General features: G+C 36.6%; 1 protein-coding gene across 2 annotated transcripts in view; it reads right to left on the reverse strand.

Moving 5' to 3' along the window:
- Positions 1 to 247: 247 nt before the first annotated feature.
- The window catches only part of grhl3 (grainyhead-like transcription factor 3), a 100,064-nt gene continuing 86,413 nt past the window's right edge, over positions 248 to 13,898 (reverse strand). For both annotated transcript variants that reach the window (XM_039739953.1, XM_039739952.1), the window contains 7 exons: positions 13,137 to 13,215; positions 12,355 to 12,494; positions 9,641 to 9,672; positions 9,241 to 9,332; positions 8,871 to 8,956; positions 8,046 to 8,110; positions 248 to 787 (listed from right to left, as the gene is read on the reverse strand). In XM_039739953.1, coding sequence (XP_039595887.1) covers positions 673 to 787; positions 8,046 to 8,110; positions 8,871 to 8,956; positions 9,241 to 9,332; positions 9,641 to 9,672; positions 12,355 to 12,494; positions 13,137 to 13,215 — 609 coding nt within the window. In that variant the 3' untranslated portion in view covers positions 248 to 672. The remainder of the gene's footprint in view (positions 788 to 8,045; positions 8,111 to 8,870; positions 8,957 to 9,240; positions 9,333 to 9,640; positions 9,673 to 12,354; positions 12,495 to 13,136; positions 13,216 to 13,898) is intronic.

A 13,898-nucleotide genomic window follows, 5' to 3' on the forward strand; every position in this document is an offset into this window, starting at 1 on the left:
TTTTGGCTTTCCTGGTTTGTCCTGACAAAGCAGCAAATGGCTGCTGTTCAAAAGGCAGTGTTTGAAGTTGAAACAATGAAAAATATTTATGTGACAGAACAATTTAGTTTGAAATAGTACAAAGATATCAATAAAATGTTTAGTTTTAATACATGCACAGATAAATCAGCTTATTTTTATACCAGAAACTGTTATTTCTAAGGCACTTTTGTAGGCAGGAGTACACAGAAATGTTTTTGCAGGAAGCTCTTTCTGTACAAACAGTCTTAGAAAATGTAGGACTGTATTTAAGTGGCACGTGCCCCCCTCAATAAAAGGGCCAGATGCAGCAATCTATACAAATACACAAAAACATATACAGTACATATATTTATAAATATTTACAGGAAGTATAAATGCTATCAAAATAAATGAAACTTGAAACGCAATACAAAACACTTGAAAATGTTTTTAAAATGAAAAAATGCAGTTTCCCCTGTTCTTTAGTTCAGGCTGAGAAATGCTTCCATATTCTTGGCAACACCTTGGCAGTGTTTAGGTCCAAAATCAAAATTGCATTGCCTTGGCAAAATTTACAGTGGTGCATTTACATCTCACAAGAGTATTTGAAAATAAAAAGCCTCATCCAACACAGTGCCTTGCTGTTCTTTGCTCGTGGTTTCAACATATGGGTTAGAGCTCTCGGAGGGTGATCTGGTATCTGCCCATCATTTCTGTGATGTCCAAAAGAAAGGCTGCATGGTTGCAATAATGTTGTATGATGTTGTCATCCATGTTAACAAAAATTCTGGAGAAAGAAAAAAGGAGAAGTTGCTTTGTTAATGAACATGGCCAAAAACTGTCCTTTCAATGGCAGATGCTTTCACAAGTTAAAATCTTTTCGGCATTTACCATGTCTTCAATGTGTTTCTTAAAACATGTCGGGTTTAAAAGGATTTATCACATGAGACTTCTGAGTCAACTGTTAGTCAGGACTGCTGCCATAGTGGTGAAATGACTTTCAGATGTAGCTTCACAAGTGCAGACAATACAGCTTAAACATACTGTATAACCCACTTGAGTTGAACTCTGCACAGTACTCTGCAGGACCCTCTTATTCTTTATAATCGATTCTGTCTGCGCTCTGGCAGTCGATTAGCTCTTCGAGGACAAACTTTGGAGTTCCAAAACCTCGCTGTATAATTACAGATCTGGTGCATATTGGAGTTAATAAATCTTATCCAGAAGAATTCCTAATATTTTTATAAATGTAAACAATTATGATTATGGTTATTATTATTATTATTATTATTAAATGCTGTTACCTTTCATAATACACAATATATAAATTGACTGTTTTTTGCCATGGATTGTATGTTTTTCTTTAATGTTGTGACTTAATATTAAAATAATATCTGGTACTAGCTGTTCCCGCGGCTCCACCTACACAGTAGTGAAACAGGACAATAAAAAAAATGTAATTCTGGCCAAGCTGCAGGTAAGTACACTCCAATGTCAAACATTGGCACTGTATCTGACCGTGTTCAGCTCTGACGGGAGCGGGTCCCCCGCGCAGGGAGAAAAGTACGTGGCCGTGATATCTCTGGCAATCAGCAGGTACCCTCTAAAACACTCGTATCTCTGATCTCTCTCTCAAAAACGTCAAACGTTACTTCTTAACAATCTCTAGATGATAATGTCTGTTGAGCAAACAGGTATAGTTAGCTACGTGGAGGCAAGGTACACTCCAACACGTGGTGAGAGGTAGACTGACTCGAACGGAGGCAGGCGTGTGAGTGAGGAGCACACCACCCTCCTCCCCTCGGCCTGCAGCGTCTCTCTCGGATTTGTGCAAATAAATCAGTACCAAAAATGAACTATGATACTTAGCGTGATGAGAGAAGTCGTCAAATCAACCGGAATGTTCAATAAATTTATAGAAGAAAACAGATCTAAATCCGTTAAGTAGTTCTCTCATGAAAAGCAGACAGACAGATGTTGGATTTTATATATAGATATAAATATACCACAGGAGAGAGTAAATCACTGCTTTGGAACATGAAGGTAATTCCTTTATTTTTAAAAGTTACCTTCTTTTTACCCTGCACTAAACAAATGAAGACTTTTGTAAACGATTTTTGTAAATCTATATGCATTTAGGCTTAGGGTTAGGGTTATTTAGATGTCAATATACAAGACAAGTGCTTAGCAGAAATGCTTGGCTAGAAATGGACAAGGTTGTGAGTATACTGACTCGGTGTAAACCAGTATGTTTTATGGATGATCAGGACCAGGAGATGAATGTTATCAACAAGCCGAGGTCAATACCAAAAGCCAAACTGATCTGTCGTCAAAATCAAATTGATAACAAAAAGTCAAAGACATACAACGGAAACTAAGTCAATGATCAAGAATTCCATTTGTGTGCTACACAGGGGTTATCAGATAGTGACAGAATGTCACAAGCAACCTTTCATGCCATCGCTTTGATGACATAACACGTGTTACACATTCTGGAGAATTCTGGAAACAATCGCCTGTGAAACACTTAATACCTTTGCTCTAAAATGATGGTTCTCATAACAAAACAAAGATGACGTTGCAGCATAATGGTAAATATTTAAAACGTCTTCAATTTATTATGAAACCAAAAACTAATTTAACTAATTTTTAAAATTCTGAATCCTTGGGGCCCAAAGCCCAAAATAGACACATGTGATAAAAATGAATTCAGGAAATGTCAAAAACAAATAAGGAAAAACACCAATCATAGCAATGAGGCATTTCATAAGCTTGGCGATTATGAATTTGACAAAGAATGCTGTCTGTATGAGCAGATGAGAAGAGGGTTTCCTCTCTAAACATTGTCTCCCTTATGCTGAAGGAACATTTATCTTTTTAAACTTTTATGGAGAGGTTCAAGAGCAAAGACAGTCTAATCACAGAGTTACTGCTTAAACCAGCCAGCTGTCGGTCAGTGTGTGGTTTCTGAGTATCCTCCTCTTAACTCGATCCATCGCCACCACAGCCTCTTGGAATGAGAAGGAGGTGGTCTGATATGCCACGCAGGTTACCTACACTGGGGACCCTAAGTTTATAACAGTGCATTTCCAACTTCAATGTTTAGAAAATGGTATTGAACTTTCCACGAATCTTTAAATACTTTCTGCTACCATATACATTATACAATTAGAATCAATTTCACACATTCATTCATTCATTCATTAAATGATCCATACATCTTTAGAATTTAGATTTTATCCATTTTATTTACTCTACCAATCCTTTAATATCTTAGAAAAGAAGCACCAACATTTATTTAGCAGTAAATAGCTTTGAAGGTGAGGAAGTGGCATTTTTATCATGTTATTGCATGTATTGCTAAAATAAAGAATTTTACTAACAACATGATAACACTCAAGTCACAACAAAAAGGTGCTGAAGCACAGTTTAAGAAGTAATGTAGTAAATTACTGCACACAACTTCAGAAAACAGGAGCAAGTCATTTCAATCCCAAGCCTTCGGTTGTGCTTACGGGCAAGTGACTAATGTGAAAAAAAAGGCGTGGGCCATTTCTGTACAGAGCGACACTTCTAGCACTGTGCCTCTTTTACACACATATTCAAACTAATATAACACACATTTCTTAGCCTGCTTATGGAAAACAAGAAATGCCCCAAAACATAAGTAAATCCTCTGACGGTGAAAGAGTGATGTCTGAAAGGGTAATGAGATATATTTAATATTTCTGGACAGAGCTGCCAAAGCAACCTGATACTGAAATTAACAGTTTCTGAAATGCAATACCTGTCGCACCGGCTACTGTAACCAAAAAAAAGGAACCCGATGCCTTCAGCCTTATATAAGACACAATTCCATTGGCATTTATGACAATCCAATTGTTCCCTTCATAACAATAAATGTAAACTTTTAATCCCAATAACATCATTTATAATAGTTACTCTAATGAGCTTTGCTGAAAGAGACAATTGTCGTGGAAGATGCTTAGCTCTTAAAATAAAGTACCCTGATACTTCAGTTCTTTGATAATTGGCATTTAGGAGTCTATTGATTTGCTGCATGTAACTAAATTCAGGTCAATTCATCGTATTTTTGTGTAGAATACTTCACTGAGTGCAGGTGCAGAGCACTGAGACATGTTCTCAAGCAAAACTCAAGTGTAAATTTTGAAATGTATTAATTAAATAATGAGTACACATATTGGCTCCAGCAGACCCCCGTGACCCTGTAGTTAGGATATAGCGGGTTGGATAATGGATGGATGGATAGAGTACACGTAAAGAGAGAAAGGACAGGTTGGGAGTATAAACTGATAGCATGGGTTACTGCACCCACCACATAACGAATCACCTCAGAATCCCAATGTAGGACCCAAGACGTACACTTGACACCTCAGCACCACACTACAGTACTTCAAAAGATAGATTTATTTAAATAGACAGGAAAACAAAGTAGTTCAAAGCTGATGTAGATAAATGGAACATAACAGTATCTGTTAATTAATTAATTGCTTTAGAAACTCCATCAATCCTTTCATCTCCAGTGTAAACCTGTTTTTTCTACAACAAGGTAGCGTGGAGCCGGAGTCCTTCTTAAAATCATGGGGTGCAAGCAGGAGCCAGTCTATCACAGGGCTTACTCACCACTTACACTAACAGCCATGTCTTTTGAATATGGAGAAAGCTACAGCGTATGTCTAATAGCGAACTGTGCCAGCAGCACAGTAAACAACTATGTGAACCATTTTAGATTATTCCTCCACCAAACAAATAAACTCAAGAATCGGAGGAACAAAGAATGAAAAACTACCTAAATGTTCACAGGAGAGGAGATGCGAAATGACAGGATGGACTTGGCTGACTTTCTACAAAACTGCCGTGAACAACCTTTGGCCATTTCTGTGGTTCATTTTTACTCAAGAAAATAAACAGAACTAGCTGCATTTAGCATAAGACATGTACTAATCTCTTTTTCAATCTTAGCTGTTTCATGTAGGCTGATCATATCTGTCAAATGAAACTTAGTATATCTGTTTAACCAATAAAATAAACCCATCAACTTCCTGGAGTTCCAGTTCATCTGAATCAAAAAGGAAGAAAAATGAAGTGAGTCATCCACACAGGTCTAATTAGTGCATTCCTCAGGCGCACCCTTAGTTTAAAGCAGTGTCCTTTAGTTTCCTTAGATATTGCTGAGGAAAACCTAAGCTCTGATTCAATATAGGGTCATATTTTTTATGCATTTAAATACAAAGGGAGTGTGCTAGATACAGTTTCAATAATTAAAAAAAAAAAAATACTTTGTGTATCAATTTGATTTAGGGATCAAAGACGTAAGGAGAACACACCTGTTTCAGTGAAAGTCAGACTTACACTATGTTATTTAATAAGCATCTTAAGATCACTATGAATTTATTTAAAATAATGAGCTTAATGCTTTTCTTACTTTCTTGTATTCATCTGTACTGTAACTAGTACCTTAACATGTTCACATATTTCCTTAATTTCCCATTTTGCTCTTTTATCAGTGTAAAGAGCAGGATCATCTTTAGCAGAAAGCAGTGCTGGCCTATATCATCACTGAGAGAGACTAGCCCCTGATCCTCATAGGCCTTGGTGGTCACAGGCTGCTTTCATTTCAATCAGTTTATTAACATGGTGCCAGTCCTAATTGTTAAATGAACTTCTCTTTCAGTTAGTTGATAAGCTTTATCCCCGTGTCTTCTGAAACTAACATTATGGCTTTGACTTCTCTTTTGATATTTATTTCTACAATAGCCTTTGATGTATATTAATCAATCTAGATTCCAGTTTTTCTGTGCTTCTGTTTTTTTTCAGTACAGTAATTGAATTTTGTAAGTTTTTAACTGATTCTTTTTTATTAACATTCATGTCAGTGTGGGGCTTTCTCTCTTCACATCCCAAAGTTGAGTGTCAATTCCAAAATGGTCACGTATCAGTAAATAAATATGCCCTGCACTGGCACTGGTGCCTAGCTCCTGTTCTTGTCGTCCCAAATTAAATTAATTGTCTTTAATAAAGGATAGAATTTGCCACACTGATGAAATCTGCTCTAAGTCAGATTCTGCATAGGAAATATGTTTGTTGTCCTAAATGTCGGCATGGATTCTCTTACTGAAATTTTGTCAGGTGAGACAGTCAGTCTCTCCAAAACACATTCCTGTGATTTGAGGACACTGCACCTGCAATAGAATGGCATCCATCTTGGACACTTTAGCACTCTGTATTCTATACTGCCTATCATGGCCCTGGGTTCTTGTGGTCCAAATTTTAAAACTGATTGATAGACATAGTATCTATTTATTCCTTCATTTTCTAAACCTGCTTATCCGGAGTAGGGACATAGGAATGCTGGAGTCTTATCTAGCAAATAATGGGAACAAGGCAGGAACAATCCCTGGACAGAGCACCAACCCATCACAAGGTGAACACACACACACAGACATATCAGGGACAATTTGGCTTCACCAGTCCACCTAACCTACATGTCTTTGGACTGTGGGAAGAAACTGGACCACCTGGAAGAAACCCATGCGGACTAGTATTATATTATATTATATTATATTATATTATATTATATTATATTATATTATATTATATTATATTATATTATCCATCCATCCATTATCCAACCCGCTATATCCTACCTACAGGGTCACGTGGGTCTGCTGCAGCTAATCCCAGCCAAAACAGGGCGCAAGGCAGGAAACAAACCCCGGGCAGGGCGCCAGCCCACCACAGACATTATGTTATAATTATACTAGCTGATTACCCAGTGGCTTCGCTCACTGAGTGAAAGGGAAAAAAATAAAATGTAGTATATAAATTATTAAACAGTAAAACATTAACATTTAAGAAGTAAAGATACATTGAGCACTACTGGATTGCTTTAGGATAAAGTACATTTTAAAGGCGCTATAACACAACAGGTAACTAGTACAAACAGCAGCTTAAATGTATTTGGATCATCTCTCGGTAGGAGCTCCCTTGTGAAAGGTGCTACACAACCGCTTTGGATCCTCCAAATTTCTGCCTGACAACCTTGCACGGTGTGCCTGTGATTTAAGAGAAAAATTATTCTGAGAAATGTGGACGCTGTCGTTCCGTGCTTAACGGCCAGAAGGTCCAAACTATTCCCAAGTCCAATACTTTACATGAAGAGGTCGGTACATCTTCTTAGATGTAAACCCTACATGTTGTTAAAAGAATTCATCACAAAAGCAACCTTGAATGTTGGGTTTTAGTGACCCGAATTCAACTTAAGGGACAGTAAGTAGTCGTGCAGCGCAATTTACAAAAATAGTCTTGCTTTGATGGTGCCGATTACACTTATTCGCAAAGATTGCCAATCTCCCAGGAGCCGATGGGGCACTCGAAGTGTCACAAACAGTGCGAGAAGAGAGGACGCTGCCCGAAACTGCGAAGCTCCCGATCCAGTGGAGGAGCCTGACATTCCATGCCTTTCAGCGTCCACTTTGTTCTCACGACCCGTCGCCGCTAAAGATGGTCTTGTCTTCACATTGTTTATAGCTCAGCGCAGTTAAAAAGTAGAAAGATGCAAAGCTGTTTTCCTCATCTCTTCTACTATCAAGTACTGGCAATTAAAAAAAAAAGTTACAATGTAGCAGTTTCTGTGACAGGGATGTGGACAAATAAATAAAACTTCTCTGTCAGAACACGCCTGGAGGCAGACGGCTTAGCGCCAGAGTCCGGATCGCAGGGCTGGGAGAAGGCGATGTGGGGCACACTTCTATGGGTTTGTATTTATTTCTTTTCAATATCAGCAACATAACTCTCACACAAATAATAAAAATTCGTAAAGACAATATAAAAATGGCATCCACAAACAAAGTGTTTAGTTCCTGTATTAAAATATGTTCTGTGGTCATACGTAATTTCCGTTTCGCGCGGTCATACGTAATTTCCATTTTAAACGCAAAAAGAATTTTATATATTATATTATATTATATTATATTATATTATATTATATTATATTATATTATATTATATATTGTAACACTTACCCTCTTTTGCACTTCTTATATATTTTGCTAATAGTTTCTTCAGGAAGTCCATACTTTTCTGAAATCTACAATTAAAAAATGTTATGCTGTTAGTTAAATACATTTTTTATCAAATCTACATATTTGTATTATTTGTTACAATGTGAAAGATATTTGCAAAAACTGCATTGCAGAAGAGTTAAATTTGTTACAAAAAATGGTTCTGTAAAATCATCATGCCTCACTGAGGAAGAACAGTAGCAATTTCTCAGGCTAAACAAATGCTTCTTTAGCTCAGCAGATCAAGTCACTCATTTGTTCAATATGAACTAAATAGCACAAAGTCGCAGGTCTGAGTCCAAGACTGGGATGACTGGCATATTACAAGATGTTTAGTATAAAAAGAGTGCTGCACCAGTTATTAGAATGCACTATTATTAATCTCATCTCATCTTTCCAGCCGCTTTTCTAGGGGCAGTGAAGAATTATTAATAAACACAGAAATGGAATTTAAAAACAGTAAAATATTTTAAAAGGTCATGAGAAAATGCTGAAGAAAATCAGGGCATTCAGTGTCTATATAGTACAAAAAAGAAAAACGGCAATCCTGCTCTTAGAAATACAACTGCAGGATAAAACACATAGAAATAACAAAACCTTCACAAAGACTTTGTTTGTGTTACACACCAATATGTGACTAACCAACATGCTATAGCAAGCCCTTAAAGCTCATATTCCAAAGTAATACCATGAGGTGAAAGATTTTACAGCCACTAGGAAAACACTTGGGTAAGTTATGCAACATCTTTTTATTTTATTTGAAGATTTGTAAAAGGCATTACTTACAGCATCTCTTAGTCCTTTCATATCAGGCGTGTTCAGCATCAAGGCATCAAATACCTCTTCTGATTCAGTCCGAACATACAAGAGAACTAAAGTAATGCAATACATGATTGTCAATAAAACAAAGAAGTGGCAAGAACACAAAGTGTTAAGTATAGAAAATAACTGAAGTAACACCAAGCAGTGTGCTATAAATCAAGATTTACCTAAGAGGATTATCTGCTAACGTGTTCCTGGCTGAACAATAATTACTGTGTTGATAAAGTATCATTTATGTGCAGCTGACAGAAGGTGCATGACAATTAAGTATAGCACATACATATTTCTTATCTCTATTTATTTCAAGTTAAACTGGTCTGGACTGACTCCATACCTCTTTGCTGCCGCTCTTCGATCCTCGACTGTTTCAGTGGTGGAGAGTTACTGTTGTCTGTGTAGGACGCAGAGTTTCTTTTTAAGAGTGGCCTACAAGAAAGTTATAACTTTTACTTCAGCTCTTGAAAATTATATTTATTTATATAAAAGATGATGACAAAGATTTTAATAAAAAATGTTTTTAGCTTTAATACCTTGAATGAAATCAAAAAATCTTAAGTTACATTGGGAGTTTAGTAAGATTTAGCTTTAATAAAACTAAAAATAAATAAAAGATATATTTTAAACATAACCCTTAATGAAACTCTGTAAACATCTCATACTGAGTTGTGTAAGCCTCATATTTATAGCATTTCATTCTTCACAGCAACAAAAAAAAAAATTAATTAAATAGCTACCTGTCAATGTCCTCTGGAACAGCTGGTGGCACCTGTATAGCACAAAGGAGATTTATTTACAAATTAAACAAATTTACAAATTAATTTACCATCTGAACAGTTCCTTATTTTACTATAGTGTATATGTAGGACTCGCACCAGATGCTGCTATGATAAACTCTGGCACCTTAAAGCCCTGAATATAGGATTTTATTTTCAGAATGTAAGTTACTTTTTATTCAGAGCAGACATTTTAGGTTTTTTTCTCAAGCACCTTTAAGAATTGGGCAATTCTATTAAATAAATCAAATAAAACTTATTTCTATCTGTAAACAAAATCTGCATGGATAATATTTTGATCATGAAAAACATTATAAAGTTTTTACTTTTTTAATAAAAATGTTCTAAACATTTTTTAAATATTCTGCCAATTTTTAAACAGTGCCATTCCAATTGACAAGTCCATATTACAAATAAAATACATTTAACATAAAACACCATTTCTGAATTGTATTTATGTTTTTTATGTATACTGTACTGTGTAAATGATGTGTCACACTAGAAGTTACTCCATTTAAAATACTACTCTTAAAGCATATTGCAACTTTTCCCAAGTACAGATTACAGTATACACAGTATATTAAGCTTTCAGTTCATTTCCTTTCTGTATGGAGGTTGCATAAAAGGTTCCAGGACTTAATAATACTGCATACCTTAATTAATTATTACAAACATTAATAGAAAGGGATTTCACTTTGTACTGTATATGGTGTGGCATTATGAAGCTGTTTACCAATGAGACGTGTCCAAACCATCCACTTTCAAACACATTTAATCCAATTCTGTGGAAGCTGAAGTCTCTCTGTCTGTATGCCTATCTACTGTATGTATCTACTGCCATTTTAAAAATAAGAAGAAATATGGTGAGAAATGGACTAAATGTTTAAGGTGCTCATTCATAGCAGATTAGAGGTACAGTATCATAAACCAGATAATCAAACAAAAATACTTGAGAAATCTGGAGTGCAAATGATATTTAATGTTCTACAGGAAATGAATGTCTAGTGGTAAAATCTATTTTATTTTACTTTTAGGATTATAAAATATAACAAGCCAATGAAGAATGGATATATGGGGAGAATTGGCTACAATTGCAATTTGGCACTGTATTTTATTTATAAATTTAGTCTAAAATATTTGAACTGTACATGTGTGAACAATATGTTTGAGAAATGTTGTATGTAGATAGGCCAGAATGTACCAGTCAGGTATGGTAAAATTACAGGTTTTTTGTCATTTCAAAAGTTAAATCTAAATTTTAAACTTGTTACTGTAAAAGACTTTCACTTTACCGCACTGCCTCTAACATGGCATAAAGTCAATCGCTGTGTTTTTGTAAATTAGCTTACTGTATGTATTCATCTTCTTAACTTACACTAAAGTTCTGAGTAAAAGTTGTAAATTCTTTACTGGAGCCAATAAAATCAGATTGAGACCCTGCAGTCAGGCCACTCCCTTTGCATCACAGCCTCAGGGCCTGCCATTTAAATCCTCTGTAAGGAATTTGTAAGTACTGACCTGCTAATCTGGCCCAGCCGTTAGGAATGCAGACATTATCTGCAAGTTAATAAGATGCCACTAACAACTGCAAAGCACAAATATTGGATACTGTATTACTATTCTTGTCAAAACCCACAAACCCAAACGACTGTAGACATTTTCAGACAATACCGTTTTCTAGTGTATTTTTTTTTCTGTAGTCTTTGTTCATATCAGTCAATCTAAGCAGAATGCGTATAGGTTTTTTTTTTAATTTAAATGTTTCCTTTCCACAACCTAAAACCATTAACAGCAGTTTAACTTTCAATGCTATGTGTTCTAAAATGGACTGATATCTTATCCAGGTTTGATTTTGCCTTGTACCCTAATGCCACTGAGATGTGTTCAATTTTCAAATAATGGTATAATAGATGCATACTGTGATGGACAGCTGGGGATCTTGCCCGGACGGGACACCCTGTTTAGGAGAAGACCGGGGGAATGGGCATACTGCCAGGAATACCTAACCCGGGACACGAGAGGGCAGCCCCCTTGGGTTACATCGGGGCCACGGAACTGAAGCTTAGAAGCTCAACCCAGTGCGGGTCCGTGACCACCGCCAGGGAACACCTGGACAGCTCCAGAGTCTGGACATGCAGCACGTCCACCTCACCCGGAAGTGCTGCCAGAAGAGGAGTAGGGTTTTGGTGCAGCACTTCTGCTACGGGATGTTAATCAAGGGGCACCTGGAGCACTTCCGGGTACACTATAAAGGAGGCCGTCTCACTCCACTCGTGAGCCAGAGTCGGGAGGAGGAAGACAAAGCTTTGGGAAGGAAGCAGTAGAGGAGAGATGGGAAGAGGAGGACTGAGCACTGTTTGGAGCACTGTGTTGTATGCAGGGTGCTGGAGTGAATCAACGTGTGTGTTTTGGACTTACAGTGTCTGTCTGTCTGTGCCCGGGGCCTGATCTTCTACAATATATACTGTAGAACTATGATGTTATCTTTATTTGAACAGGAAAACAGATCTTCTCTTTATTTACCTCTCTCCACTTTTACATTGCCACCTTTGAATAAAATGAACAAGTGCTTGTGCTTGTGGACTGCTGGTTTAATAAGGCTGCTCTGATATATTTACAGATAACTTAGGAATTCTTTGAATTATTTGTTTTTCGCAAACATGCACAGTACATACCAGGCCACATCTCTGCATATTTGAGTAATGGATCTCAGGAATGAAGAGGACTGGCTGTGTAACAAGGTCATCTAGCGACTGGAAGCAGGTAAACTCCGTATGACTTGGAGAGGATGTTGCACTCTGTTTTACACTTGAACCTGTAAGAAAACAAAAATATACATATTTGTATATGTATATGCAATTATGTCTAATGCACGAGGATGGATTAAGTTTTTCATCACAATCATTTTTATACATACTCTTGTATTGTTTATTAGTGTGTCATCATCGGTGCCATATATAAGATTTACAATCATTCTCCAAGGAGCCTAATAAATCACTAGAAAATTACTTTAATCTAAATAAATTCTCAAACAACCAGATAACTTTCTGCTTTTTAATTTTTGTGATGAGGTCAAATGTTTAACAAATGTACTTTAACGGGAACATAAAGGATGTCAAGACAGAATTAGCTTCTCATGCTGCTGTGAGGTTGTATACCAAATAAAACAGAGAGAAATACAGGATAAAGGAGGGTTAGGGTTATACCAGTTCCTCGGATAAAGAAGTCTTTAGGAAGAAATCAGCGTGTGTCCGCAAAAGAAAGAGAGTGCCAAGTTTGTTATTTTTTTTTCTGAAACTGAAGGGTGGTTCTTGAACTGTAGACAGCCATAATCTGCTATTGTGTTTAGCACGCAAAACTATAATTAGTTCAATCAATTCTGTGATTAGCTGTCACTTGTGCACATAGTTTTCACTAAAGCTTTTTTTGCATTAACACCCTTGGTTTTTTTTTTTACCGTTATTACTGGAGTCTGCTCCCTTTCCTTTCCTTCTTGCTTGTTTTCTCTCCTCATCTCGCATCTTCCTCTCTGCTCCCTGCAAAATAATTAGAAAAGTTTTCTTAGTTTTTTGAGAAAAAAATTGAAAGTTATTCACTTCTTGCATGGAAAAGAAGGGAATGACAGCCTAAGAGCTCAGTACACCTCATTATTTATTTTAAAAAATAATCAAATTTCAAAAATACAAAACAAATGTAAGGCCATTGTAAATCTAAGACACTGTTATGGCAGCCTAAAACATTTTTACATCTGACGCTGTATATTGATTTCTTTTTAGGATGGAATGTCAGTATTAAATCTCTATGGTGTGCAAAATGCATTTCATGAATATGTGAAAATGTGGCCATACTGTAATTTGATTTTAAAGGACAGCATCTCTAAAACATTTTAGATGGAAAAGGGAACCCAACAGGCCAAATGCAGAGAGTCAGCAGGTGAACGTAAAGCTGTAAGATAAAAGAAGAAGCACTGCCCAGTATATAGAGTAAAGGTGCCAACTCTAAAAGACTTCATGAGCAGGCTTTAACTTAACTGAAAGTGCAGTGAACAGGGTAGCCTAGTGGTTAGAGATGCTGCCTCACGGCTGTAGAAACCTGGATTCAATTTCCAGCTTAGCCAGTGTTTTCTTTATACACACCCTGGAAGGAACCACTGTTATATCTGGGCTTGGTCACCACCTTCAGCTCTGTGGTGCAGTACTGAGTGACCGCTTCAAGTCCA

Source organism: Polypterus senegalus, chromosome 17, assembly GCF_016835505.1.
Source record: "Polypterus senegalus isolate Bchr_013 chromosome 17, ASM1683550v1, whole genome shotgun sequence".
Classification (NCBI taxonomy): Eukaryota; Metazoa; Chordata; class Cladistia; order Polypteriformes; family Polypteridae; genus Polypterus; species Polypterus senegalus.